Source organism: Cydia amplana, chromosome 10 (genome assembly GCF_948474715.1).
Source record: "Cydia amplana chromosome 10, ilCydAmpl1.1, whole genome shotgun sequence".
Taxonomy (NCBI): Eukaryota; Metazoa; Arthropoda; class Insecta; order Lepidoptera; family Tortricidae; genus Cydia; species Cydia amplana.
This window is the reverse complement of record NC_086078.1, coordinates 17912098-17926317: the sequence shown is the minus strand read 5'-3', so window position 1 is coordinate 17926317 and position 14220 is coordinate 17912098. Positions and strand designations below refer to the sequence as shown.

Sequence of the window (14220 nt, the reverse complement as noted above, 5' to 3'; positions counted from 1 at the left end):
TCCAAGGCTGCAATCATATACTTTATTAGAATAATTCAATGTAAGGCAAGTACAGCCAACGAACCATTTTATTTATAAAAATAAACAAATTCAGCACTCCCATATTACCTAACGATACCTATGACTATGACATGACACGTACATACTTACCAAAAAATAAAAATTCCTGTTTTTGCTCTTTATTATACCCACATTTAATGGTTTCAGTTGCCCACCAGTACCATCTAGACAAGTCTCCTGGACTCCCCTTGATAACAACAACAGAAACAAATAACACAATACAAGAAATAATACAAACAAATGCAAATAATTGGCTAGAGTAGATATATAGGTACATTTTAGCACAGCTTACCTAAAATATAAGCGCAGGAGAAATAACAAGATCCAAAAAGATTGGTCAGAAATGACAGAGAAATGTAGCTTGTGTACGAGCCCGCAAAATAAGTCAAGCTCCCAATCCAAGCTAGATTGAAGTTGGTCAGCGCCAGCGCCAGCCGGCGGCCATAGCGGTCGGAGACGAACCCGGTGATGGGCAGGCAGATCATCATGCCCAGGGTGTTAGCGGAGCCCACCAGGGTCGGGAGGAAGTCGTCGCACGCTAGGTTGAACTGCAATAGGTGATTTAAGTTTATAAAGGAAAAGTAGGTAACATGATCTAAAAAGATCGGCCAGAAATGACTGAGAGGTGTAGCTAGTGTGGTGTAGGAGGTCGCAAAATAAGTCAAGCTCCCAATATATAGGCCATATCGGTCGGGAAAGAAGCCGGTTATGGGCAGGTAGATCACCATGATCAGGGTCGGAAGGAAGTCGTCACAAGCCAGATTAAACTATAATAGGTGTTCTAAGATTATAATATATAAATAAAAAATAAATAAAAAAAGGTACCGTTCGGGTTCTGACCACCATGGTGCACCAGCATTACTGCCGCAGTAAATATTAAAATCAATGTTACTGCCCGAAATTTTGACGGCAATTCCACGCCGCTTTACTGCAGTAGTAAAGCTGCCGACTACATACACTTTCTAATATTATTCTCTAAAACCACCTATTTTTACTCTTTGCTTTTTTGTCTGTTGATTTTCCAAGATCTCTGACCGAACAAAATTAGTATCGGCTTCCAAATCTCATAAAAAAAGGAGTTCAAAGTTTTTCCCATTGCTTTATAAGTTTTTACACTGCTTTAGTTTTGCCTTCCGTTTATGCAAGCTAACTTTTAAACCAAGGCAAAGTTTCTCTCTTCTAAGATTTTGTTAAATTGTATTGAAAACAATCAAAACAAGCGTATAAATTAAAAATACCTCATAAAAAGCGGAGTTTTTATGCTCATAAACATATTCCTCGCATTGTACAGTCGAGTTGGTGTCAAACAATTTTGCTGGACAGTCAGAAATATTCCCTGCTATATTTCTTGACGTAAAACGGTGACAGTTGTCCAGAAAGTCACCTGACGATGGCACTGCGTCCAGGATCCACGGTGGAGCGAAGGTGGCCGTGGAACTGTTCTCACATTCCGGAATTACGCACCTGAAGTCAGTTTTTACATTAAATCGACACAAACAGACCGCTTCAAACCTCCTTATTGGCACTTAATATGTCCAGTCTAGTTGAACAGTCCAGGGGGCTAGCCAAGACGACCACTGCTTAAACCAATATATTTTCAGTACACCAACTGGCTCTCTTGATTATTCAAAAACGAATAGCAAAGTTGCATATGTGAGGCAAAGTAGGTCAATCAAATTCAAATTTCGAGTTGTTTTCTTATGTTTGCTGGTAGAATTGACTTTTAAATGATGTTTTTGAATGATAAATATTTAATAACGTGCATTTGGATGTGATTTGGTTTGATCTTGTTTGATATCTTACAGACATTTAATATTTTCTTCGGGTTGGTGTGGTGAAAAATTTTGTGTTTCACTCGAGGGCAAATTTTGTTTAACACTTGTGCTTTGAAACCCTCGCAATTCTCGAGTTACAATATTAGCACGAGCGGTTAAACAACATCAACTTTGCCCCCGAGTGAAACAAATAAGTATTATCTTTCAGCTTACCTCGTTTTGACTTTGACAAGAATGAACAAATAAGCATAACACTGGAGTGCCCCCATTATAATCACCAAGGCACATAACACAACGGCTTTCAACTGGAATCTTCCCCATTGTCCAACTTCTTCTACTAGAATACGGTCTAGATTCAAACTTCTTTTGTCAACGGACATTGTGGAATCAGCCAAACCAAATTGAAGACACAACTGGACTTTTACCTACACTGTATTAAGTAAGAGGGAAATATAAAAATGTTCTTTCATATTTTTATTCATAGAGCGTGTTTCAGCTCATCAGGATGCAAAAGTGTGTTCAAAAGTAGCATCAACTACATACCAGTATCCTTATCACGAGTTTGACACTGACATATTCGCCAGCGACTGCGTAAACTAATTCACATTGGTGCAAGTGAGAAACAGTGTTTAAGTTGACGCTAGCGTTTAAAGCCACGTATAACTCATGGTGAGGGTACAGTTACGAGTATGTAAATTTTCTGTTACAATGTGAAACAATAAAGCACCTTGAATTTTCGGGTGACGATAGCGGAACCGAGAAAATTATACGCATGATTTAGTAAATTTGTTCTGTGACTATTAAAGGTGGCATTCGGATTTCAACTGGCACTAGAGTTGCGGCATTACTGTTGCGGCCTTGACGCGGGCGCTGTGTCTCTCAAGTAGGGACTGCTACCGGTATTAGGTACTGGTTTTCTATAAGTAGTACCGGAACCGGGAATTCACGGTTCTCGCCATACAAACTCGGTACCGGAGCATTCCCTACTCTCAAACTCTCAAGTGACGTGACGGATTGAACGTCATAATCGCGGCAGTAATGCGGCAAGTTTTAAGCGACCGAAAACTTATTTGTAATGAGATTTAATTTTGATAAGTATGAAGTTTTATTTTGCGGAAGTTTTAAACTTATTAATTACTATAGTTTGTCAAATGACTGCCTCATTTCAAACATAGATAGAGAGAATCATACTATCTTTGTCTTACACTAGTACTCTAGCACCCAAAAGAAAAGGATGAGTATCGTTTTTTTGGTTCTTATCTACTGACAAATTGGTTTGAGCAACTATAAATAGTAGGTACCCATTTAAATGACGCACTTACAACCCTCAGGTTTTGCAGGTGTCCATGGACGACGGTAATCTCTTGCCATACCTGGTCTATACTAAAAAAAAAACAACGTCCATTTCCCCGTGCTGCACCGCTACACCGGATATTACCACGAAATACGAAGTTCGCAAATTATGGGCATTTTTCTCTGTCACTCTAATTACGCTTTCATTGGACTAAAAGAGAAAGATCTGCACAATTTGCGAATTGCGGTTTTCGCGGTAGCCCCACAGGCCCCGTAGACAACATGCCATCCGCTAAATCTCCGTAGCGAACGAAACGCAAATGTCACTGTCACACTAATATGGAAGAGTGATAGTGAGACACATAGCGCTTCGATGACAAAGCGCAAGCGATTGTCACCTTGGCTAGGCCGCCTGGACCTCTGCAGGAGCAACACTGCTGCAGTCGGCAACCGGATGTCACCTTTAGATTTTTAAGAGTACAAGAATCATACTATTTTTAAGTAATTATGTCGTAGAGCAAAGTCAAAGGTCAAAATATACTTTATTCGTGTAGGCCTAGCAACAAGAACTTATGAGTGGTAAGTAGTTATTACATATATATTGTGGTAAACCTACCTAACTGTAATAACATAGGAATAAAATAAAGGTATATATTCCATTTCCGATTAGCGGACTGACACGTACGCCTTACACTGGCTTACACTGATATCTTCGGACATCTTTGCACGTGAACGATGCCTTATGCTAATGGCTAAATGTGAAATACGTGTGATATCGCCACTTTTTCTAGCACGAACTAGGTGCTAGTGACTTCTGATAGTTTATCGATATTTGACATATTAATGTCACACGTTTGAAAAATAAATGAATAATAATAATACCAACATGAGACACCTCAAAGAAACCCAGGCCAATTTTAGTGTTTGTTATTATTCATTCATTCTTTTAAAATTATAGCTTCAGCCCAGCGGGACTATTTCGGCAGTATCAAGGTCGTAGGAGCAAGGTAATACGATTGAAAGTGTACGGTTAGTACCAGACAGTGTACGGTGATTTTATTCGCTCTTGTAAAGCGATAGCGGACTTTACAAGAAGCACGTGGACAACCGGTGTTTACACCAAAATGGTAGTTAAACGCGCTTCAAGATTAATTCTCCATTCACTGCACACCACTAAATTACTTTACTGTATAATAAGCTATCGGTATTACACTTTAAACAATATTAATGAGCAAAAAACAAAGGAATTAAACTATATTATATTATAATTATAGAGTTATTGTGCCATTACTTTTTATGTTACAAATTAAGTCTGATTGTTCTATCAAATTCCAAATGATTATGTAATACGGGCAACCACTGGGGCTGCAACACAGTGTAAACTAACGCAGTCTCCAGGGCTCCAACTTCATTTATGTAGCATGTAGGTATGTTTTGAACAATAAAGATTTATTTATTATTATTATTATCTCTTTATTTATCTTTTCTCTTAAGTTAGGGTTTTTATAATATGAATATAAAAGTAAAATATAAAAACACTTACAAAACAATAAAAAAAAAAACATATAAACACATTATAAAAAACCTAACCTAGAATGCCGCCGGCAGCGGGGCAGGGCCCAAGCTACCGGTGGTCAGGGCCGCAGAGAGAGGAACCGACGGACTATCCGCGCCGTGTCCAAGATCACCGCCTTCTGCATCCGGCCCTTGATCCAACCACCTAGCGAGAGTCTCTCAAGATGTTGGTCGAGACTCTTCGCTATTATTATTTATTATTAATTAATTACGAGGCGTGACTATCAAGATGGCGGTTAAACAGTATAAAACTATAAAATAAAGCAAAATAAAACTAATAAAACCGGCCAAGAGCATGGCGGGGCCAAGCTCAGTGTAGGGTTGCGTAGTTACTATAGTTACCCTTCCGTCACAATATGATGAAATTATGCTTCACCCATGTTATAAATTCTACTTTCATATTGAATACGAGGAAACCCAAAAAGCAAGGCAAATTTGCAGAATCAATAATTAATATGGCCATGATTTTTTCCTTGGAACTTACTTTTAATCGGAGACTTTGCATGTCCGGTTATAATAAAATCCATGGCCGAAAAACATTAAATGCAATATTTATGAAAAAACACATATTTTAGGTAACTGCAGTAAATTTAAAATTAATTGTTAATTAAAGTATGAAAATCAGCGGGCTTGCCTCTTAGTTTTATTTTTTTTTACTTTTTGTTCTAAAACTGCCAATAGGCAACGGCATTACTCATTCAGCCAATGAAACTCTTTTAGAGAAATTAAATATTAAATACTCGTAACAATTGAATGAGTCATCTGATCGTGTTCGCTATAGTTTTCATTTAATGCATTTTTTTAGCTCTATAACTACGATTTTTTTTCATAATTTTTAGACCATGTTACCCAGTTAGAAGTGGTTAATATATCGATAAAAGAATTATCGATATTATATGTCAAACACTAGCCACTAGACGATCTGTGCCAACTGCACGAAAAAACGGAGGTTACTACGAAATGTTTCAGTATTAATCTGATTTACTCATCAAAGCAAGCCTTAATATAAAACCAGGTTCATTCCGAGTTAACGATTTAATCCTCTGGCGAAAGGATTATTACTGCTCCCCCATTACAAGATTATCGTAGCCATGAAGGCTTTACGTTTAATCTTCCTTAGGGTGGTATTCCACCTGTCCAATTTCTTTGTCCAATGTGCATTGCATCTCACTCTCTCACTAAGCAAAATGTGAGACGCAAATACACATTGGACAATGAAATTGGACACGTGGAATACCATCCTTAGCCATGTTCATTTAAATTGGGTTAAAGTTAGTTAGTGGCTGTGGTGAAGCTAAATCAGGATAAATACCTAAGTGACTAGTTAAACAATTAACAATTTATTCATATTGGTGAGTTATATTCATTTTGTAGATTGCTTTTCTTGAGAACTTGTTAGATAAAACGATTTGTGTGGAAACGAATGTTTTGCTGACAATTATGATAGCCCAATTCTCGCTCATTGGATTGGGCAAATTAAAGGGGTAGCAACTAGCCCGTATCAGACGTGGCTCACTTCGCGATTTCGTCGCGTAGCTACAACTACCTACAAGTACATGCGACCCACACCAATTTTGGTGTCTAGCTATAGTAGTTGCCGCTCACAGCTACGGAACGGAGACGCCTGCTCGCGCTTGTCATATCTGTCGTAACAGACGCGTTTTGTTAGAGAGTGAATCTTCTGTACCTAGTAGGTACTAGTAGGTACAGACATAAATAAAGTAAAATGACGTTAGGCGTAGGTTTTATATGATTATCGCGTAAAGAATATTTAATATGTAATTAAAGATTACTTTTATTTTGATAGTGAATGATTTGGTTTGACTTTAATGTTTTATAGTTAGTATATTCCTTGCGTTAGTGTGGTGAAAATTTTTTACTCGGTGGCAAAATTTGTTTAACAAGATTCACTTTTCGTACAACTCGCTACGCTCGTGGTTCAATTTTGGAATCTTCCGCTTGCTCGGGTAATATTAGCACGAACGGTTAAACAACAACTTTGCCCCCTTGTATACGTAAAACAAATAGCTGTTAGCAGTTCTTGCTACGATTTTGAGTTTTGGTTCATTAGTCGATGTGACCATTAACCTTGACTAAAAAGCAAGTTCAAAAAACTAATTCCAATCGTTTGTATAAATAAAAACCACATGGAAAATCTTCATATGAGATGAGAGACTTTATGATTCTATATTTATTTAGCTGGTATCACCCTTTAATAAAAACAAGTGTTCAGACGTTAGTCACGGCACGTCACGGTAAAGACTAACATTCCGTTCAATCTTTCATTAGCTTACGAAACGTGAAACACTCACGGTATATTATCGCAATCTCGAAATATTATTTAAAAAATAAACAATATTGTTTCTAAATTTGTGAAAAGACCATTTTGTACAGTATTGGAGCGGCCAAACAAAACATCTAAACAAAGCCTCTATTATAAGCGATAATGGTCAGATATTGATGAGCACTTCGGCCGCTGCGATATATCTGATCTCGACCATAGAAGCCATTAGATTAGATTTGTGATTCCTCTGAAAATCCGTCAGTTTTGGAACAACGCGTCGCGTTCTAGGTTGCGATAGCTTAAGAAACAAAAAACAAATGCAGACCAGAATATTTAAAAGTCAGACGTACTGATAAGTGTATAAACCAGTACTTAACTCATAACTTTAGCAAGACAATGTGCCAAGAAGTGTAAGCTAGTTCGCGCCTTTTCAGTACAAGTCTTCGCAATGTCTGTGGACAAAAGAGATATGAATCTGGATCGGATCCTAGTGGAAGAGATTGGACAATGGGGACGGTTCCAGCTCAGAGCCGTGGTGCTGTGTGCCCTGGTGGCGTTGGTGGGGAGTGTGCAGTGCTATGCGTATTTGTTTACTGTTGTGAAGGTCAAAACAAGGTAAGCTTAGTTTACTGATTGAGAACAATGAAATGTTTAATTAAGAAAATTGAGTTTTTTGTGGCAAAAAATGTGAAACAGAATTAACTAATGACAAAAATACTGCTTTTAAAAATTCCTGATATTAAGTTGGAGAAAACACTGATACCAAGTAGGTTATGAAAGTAGTCAAGGAAGAATGAGAGACATAACTTTTGAAACAGCTGAAGACCATGTTTATTTTTTTATTTTAAGCGCCACTTGCACCATACCACTAACCCGGGGTTAACCGATTAAACTGATAACCTAGTGTTTGAAATATTCCGGCCACCATGACTGGTAACCATGGTAACTGCAGGTTTATTTTTTATTTTTTTGTAGACAGCACGTTAAGCCGAGTGCAATTTCATTAGAAACAGGCCGTACTGGATCAGCCGAGAATATTATGGCTCCTCTTCACGATGGGCCAGCGCCGGCCACTCCAAGGGACGCATTTATGCGTTAGAGGGAGCAAGTGATATTGCTGTCTCATTCTATCGCATGGCTGCGTCCCTTGGAGTGGCCGACGCTGGCCCATCGTGTAGAGGAGCCATTAGCAGTACTCAATCGTACGGCGAGAACCGGGAATTCCTGGTTCCAGTACTGTTTTTTCTATACTACAACCACAACAACCACCACTTACAACCAGTACTTCATTTTAAAGTAGTTTACTACATGTTAATACAGATACTGTTTTAAAATATAACTGATTCCAGATGCCTTATCCCTGAATGTGATGACTCCACCCCCCAGTTCTCCCCACCATGGCTCCTGAACGCGGTGCCGTCTCCAGGGAGCTCCTTCGACAACTGCCATCGTTTCACAACGAACATGTCTCGGAGCAGTGACTCCTGTTCAGCAGACATGTTTGATAGGAACTCGTCGGTGCAGTGCGAGGAGTATGTCTATGAGCATAGGAATTCGGCTTATTATGAGGTATTTCTATTCCTACTTACCTACTCGTAATGTTTCACGCACGGCCTTTCTAGTGCCGTTTTTGGGACAATTTTTTATTTGTGTTCAATTAGATTTTCTTTAGATTTGGATGGAATTTGGTAGGCTTGGTAGGTTATTCTGGGTGGAAAAAAACTAAACCGCAAATAGCATATGTGTAACTTTCTGCTGAGTTCTTTATGAAAATATCATACGTTTTCGTAACTCAGATGAAGATTTTTAGGACATACGGAAAATTGCGCTTGTATTGTACAGAATTCTCTACCTATCCACGAACTTTTATCACAATCTGTCATTTTTTTACAACAAGTAAAACGTTGGCTATTTTGTCAGCGAATGGCATTGGCATTGGTGATCGATCAATTATTTTTGTTCCGTTACAGAAGATACAACTGTAACAAAGTTAGAAAACACGTTTTACTCGTAAAATATTTTATGCTTAGTACACGACCATTGATGAGAGTGAACTTAAATTCTACAAACAATGAATGTTAAACAGCGGCCTAGAACACATAACCACAGTGAAGATATATAAATAAAGTTGACTCTCCCATTATGAAAGCAGTAGTTTTATCAACAAATCTTATTATTCCAGTTTGGTCTGGCCTGCGACGACTGGCGCCCAACTTTGATCGGCTCGGCCAAGACCCTGGGCTACATGTTCTGCCTCCCGATGATGGGCCTGGTCTCCGACCGCTGGGGCCGGCGCCTCGCCCTCGCACTTACCACCTTCAACGCTGTCTGGATCGGAAGCCTGGCGTATTTCTCTGTCTCCTATAACTGCTACATATCTATATCCTTTGTAGAAGCTCTGTTTGGAGCGTGTTCTTTTTCTAGTGCTTATATTTTAGGTAAGATATTTCAGTATGCATTAATGCAAATTTATTTTATATTTCACATCGTCAACATACATAATTGTGCCAGTTTTTACAAACTATTTCTTCCAAATCCCGGTGCCTAATTGTGTTTAAATTTGCGTACCTACTACCGTAATTCCGATGATAACGCACTAATAATTCCTATTTTAAATTCTGATGATGTAGTCGGAAGGTAGCCAGAGGAACTTCTCGATTACGTTATCAATAACTCAACGTGTTTTCTAATCGAGAAGTTCATCTGGCTAGCTTCAAAGCTCATTTGAAACTTTTCAAAGAGTACATGATAGGCATGCAAAAGAGACATTTGGCTATAAAAATGTCTAAAAAGCATTTTTGCCAGAATCCTTTTATCATTACAGCTGTGGAATATGTGGGGCCAAAATACCGAGTAGCAACTGGCGTCACTATGAGCACTTGCCTCGCAATAGGACAAACACTTTTGGGTGTCATAGCCTGGACGGAACCTTATTGGAGGCATTTAATCCTCATGCTCTACTTGCCACAATTTATTTTCGTGGTCTACTTTTGGATCGCACCGGAATCAGTTCGATGGCTGATCAGCAAAGGCCGGTATGAGGAAGCCTTAAAAATCTTGAAAAAAGCTGCTAAGATGAATGGAAGTGCTTTATCAGAAAGGACTTTAAAAGAGTTCTCGGAGTTAAAAGATGTTGTGACGAAGGAAAAAGATACAACGGAACCTTGGTTGATATGTCTGGTCTTCAGACATAAACCAATTTTATTGCGTTGTTTAGTGACGCCGGTGTGGTGGATCACTTGTATTCTGATGTACTATGGGCTGACGATATCTTCTGTGGGGATATCCGGGAACAGATACGTCAACTATTCAGCGTGCAACGCTATCGAGATTCCGGGGTATTGGACCGCCGTGTTGCTTCTGAACAGGATTGGGAGGAAGGCTGTGTTGGCGGCAGGATTTTTGATAAGTGGAGCCTGTCAGATTGCCTTTATATTTGTGTCGGACGGTAAGCTTCAAGCAGTTGTTTATTTTTTTTAATGGATCATACTCGGCCATTAGGATGACGTCTCTCCTGTTTACACAATGATAAGGGCTTTAAAGCCTAATTTTCTTATGGAGACCTTATCTTCTCCTAAATAGAGTATAAAATGGGGTGTATTCTGTTAAATTCTCTGTTTATAAGCTGTTAACTTTACTATTGCCCACAGTAGTGACAAATTTTGTTTTAAGATCTCTGTATAACCCAAATAATATAATTATTGTAAATGAATAAATACGGAATTGACATACCCGTTCCATGACTATGACCATGCTTTGAACTTCAACAATTTATATTTTATTTTCCAGGTAACTACTGGCTTTCTCTGACAGTATACCTGGTCGGCAAGATGTGCGTGTCCGGCGTCATAACGTCCCTGTACGTGTACACCGCTGAACTGTATCCGACGCGGTACCGGTCCAGTCTCTTCGCGTATTCCTCCATGATTGGAAGAGTTGGAGGCATCTTAGCACCACTCATGCCTGGATTTGTGAGTATACATTGGTGGTGCTTATCTTCAATAGAAGAAGTTAAAAATGACTCACGTTAGACCGGGTCGACCGGGCCGTGTCCGGGTCGGAGCTTCCGGCGCTTACTTTTCTATGACAGATGACAGGTGATCACGTGATGCTTTCCATAGAAAACGTAGCTCCGGAAGCTTCGGCCCGGACACGGCCTGGTCTAACGTGAGTCATCCTTTAGAGGTCTTTCTTATGATGTAGGAGGCAAACCAGCAAACGAATCGCCTGGTGGTAAGCAATTACTGCCTCCCATGGACACTTCGCACCAGAGGGGTTGCAAGTGTGTTACCTGCTGGCCTTTAAGATCTGAGTACGCTCTTTCCTTGAAGGTTTTAGGGTCGTATCGTTCCCGAAATGCCACCGACGACAGTTCATTCAAGTCAGTCAGTTAAGTGGTGAGGATGGAAATGTAGTCGCGTAGTGCGGAAAGAAGCGGCGGGGATTAATCAAAATTCGAGCTTAGGCGAACTCTAGTTCTCGTAGCTTGAAGATACTTGGGGTCTTGGGTCAAGTTTTTCGGCTAATTTGACAATGTTTCAGGCAGCAGTGGTGTGGGTGCACCTCCCGTTCCTGGTGTTCGGCGTGCTGGCGCTGGTGTCCGGCCTGCTGGTGCTGCTGGCGCCGGAGACCCTCGGGACACCCTTGCCCGACTCCATGGAGGAGGCTGCGGAACTTGGCAGGGAGTCACCCGTTCTGCAGTGGTTGAAGACGCTAATGTTTAGGAGCAAAAGTTATACTATTAAATAATTTAGAAAAAACTACTTTACTAGGTGCAAGGCCTGAGTGGACGACGCTCGAAGCGGAGCGTTCGGCGGGGCGTGCAGCGTGGCGTTGGGCTCACGCGTGATGTGAGCAGCGTGCACTAAGGCCGCTCCTATACGCTTGCATTTGTTTAACATGCACGCCGCACGCCCCGCCCCGCTGCACGCCCAACTCGAGCGTCCACTCAGGCCTTACACTAAAGGAATATTTAGGAAATCACAGTCTGTTGCCTAACAATTTGTATTTATCAAAAAACCGGCCAAGTGCATGTGGGACTCGCGTCCCCGGAGTTCCGTACATTAAATAAAAATAAAAATAAATAAATAAATAAATTAAGTCCGACTCAAGCTTGACTGCACATTTCTAATGGGTTTTCCTGTCATCTACAGGTAAACAACTATTTTGTGTATTTTTTTCCAAATTTTAGACACAGTAGTTTCGGAGATAAAGGGGGGAAATGGTCGGACAGACAGACAGACGCACGAGTGATCCTATAAGGGTTCCGTTTTTTCCTTTGAGGTACGGAACCTTAAAAAGTTCACTTACTGCTATCGTAACACGATTTATTAAGCCCTACCAAATATCGACTTTGGATCTACCTGCAGCGTATTTCATACAGACGTATTATTTTAATTAGATATGGTTTTTATCAAGTATAACGATTATGTACGCCTTAATGACGTACTTGTATACATAAATGTGATGACAATGAACTTGAAAGACATGTACATGAGTATGAATATTTGAACAAAATGGACGTAATTACAGTGTTTTGTCTGTATTTAGCCACGCCCTTCAAGGTGAAACTGTAGGTGATTCTACCAAAATTTTTTTTAAGGGACCGTTTGGATTCAGACGGCACCAGCACTGCAGCAGTATTGCAGAGCGATATTGCTGCCGACCGCATTGCGGCAAATGTCAAAAATCAGGGCATCAACATTGTCAATTTTAAGGGTAGAATCAGATCTATCAGCGTCGAGACGCATTTTATATGTGAGAAAACCTAAATTCGCAAATTGCGGGGATCTTTCCCTTTTACTCCAATGAAGGCGTATTTAGAGTGACAGAGAAAGATGGCCGCAATTTGCTAAACTTAGATTTTCGCGGTTATAGCCCAGATTTTGTAAAGTATGGAAATGGAACGTCCTTACGCTGCAGCGTCCTGTCATGGCTTGTATATTTACTGACGACTGTCCGTCATTGGGTACGCGGCAATAACCTCAAAATTAAAAGCCATCGCGTCCACACGTGACCGTTACACTAATAGCAGTCAATAAACCGTGACATGACTTTGATCGACATTCGATGGACAGTCATCACCCAGAGGGTGACCGCGATTAGTTACGCCGTCGAGTCAAACGCTCTGTTTGACCAATATAACGTGAGCTCATTACCCCCCCCTTATAGGCTGAAAAACAAAAAAAAACCGGCCAATTGCGAGTCGCGGACTCGCGTTCCAAGGGTTGCGTACATTAAGTCCGACTCACGCTTGACTGCACATTTCTAATACGTTTTCCTGTCATCTATAGGTAAAGAACTATTTCGTGTATTTTTTCAAAATTGTAGACTTAGTAGTTTTGGAGATAAACGGGGGGGATGGTCGGACAGACAGACAGACAGACGCACGAGTGATCCTATAAGGGTTCCGCTTTTACCTTTTGAGGTACGGAACCCTAAATATAAATGTAAGGGAACCTTTACACTGGTCGAGCTATCAACTCGCCCTTCCAGCTACTGGAATACCTTAACCGCACTCGCCACCTGCGGCTACTCGACCAGAAAATAAACTTTTAATTTTTTCGCCTTTCCCATTGGTTGACTGAGTGATCTAAAATGTGTTTAATTAGTTTATTATGTTTTACGTGTGGGGGGAATACAAAAGCGCACTTTTAAAATATTTTTATTATAGTTCGTTTTTTAGGGTTCCGTACCCAAAGGGTAAAAAACGGGACCCTATTACTAAGACTTCGCTGTCCGTCCGTCCGTCTGTCACCAGGCTATATCTCATGAACCGCGATAGCTAGACAGTTGAAATTTTCACAAATGATGTATCTCTGTTGCCGCTATAACAACAAATACTAAAAATAAAATAAAATAAATATTTAAGGGGGGCTCCCATACAACAAACACGATTATTTTGCTCTATTTTTTGTTGATGGTGCGGAATCCTCCGTGCGCGAGTCCGACTCGCACTTGGCCGATTTTTTTGCATTAGAAATAGACTACCTATGCGATCTTGCGGGAGCGGCTAAACAGTAAAAGCAATGTAAGTATCAAAAACAAAGTCATTTTATTGAAAAACGCTTCTTAAAAATCTGATCTTGATTAACGTTAAGGGGCCCACTGATTACCAGTCCGCCGGACGATATCGGCCTGTCAGTTGTTCGGAACTGTCAACTTTTTGTTCTAACTTTGGTTCTAACTGACAGGCCGATATCGTCCGGCGGACTGGTAATCAGTGGGCCCCTT

General features: G+C 40.2%; 1 protein-coding gene across 1 annotated transcript; it reads left to right on the top strand.

Annotated features, from left to right (window-relative positions):
- The first annotated feature begins 7370 nt into the window (after nt 1-7370).
- On the top strand, nt 7371-11743 carry LOC134651600 (organic cation transporter protein-like). Its single transcript, XM_063506700.1, has 6 exons — nt 7371-7602; nt 8337-8556; nt 9170-9425; nt 9812-10435; nt 10777-10958; nt 11530-11743. Exons 1-6 carry the CDS (start codon nt 7436-7438, stop codon nt 11734-11736), a joined length of 1656 nt encoding a protein of 551 aa, XP_063362770.1. The 5' UTR covers nt 7371-7435; the 3' UTR covers nt 11737-11743.
- The last annotated feature ends 2477 nt before the right edge of the window (nt 11744-14220 follow it).

What these genes read in the sequence shown, in the direction of transcription:
- LOC134651600 (XM_063506700.1), top strand. Translation starts at nt 7,436, where the DNA reads ATGTCTGTGGACAAAAGAGATATGAATCTGGATCGGATCCTAGTGGAA. An exon ending in GTTGTGAAGGTCAAAACAAG is followed by an intron (nt 7,603 to 8,336) that starts GTAAGCTTAGTT and finishes AACTGATTCCAG; the next exon opens with ATGCCTTATCCCTGAATGTG. An exon ending in CTTTATATTTGTGTCGGACG is followed by an intron (nt 10,436 to 10,776) that starts GTAAGCTTCAAG and finishes TTTATTTTCCAG; the next exon opens with GTAACTACTGGCTTTCTCTG.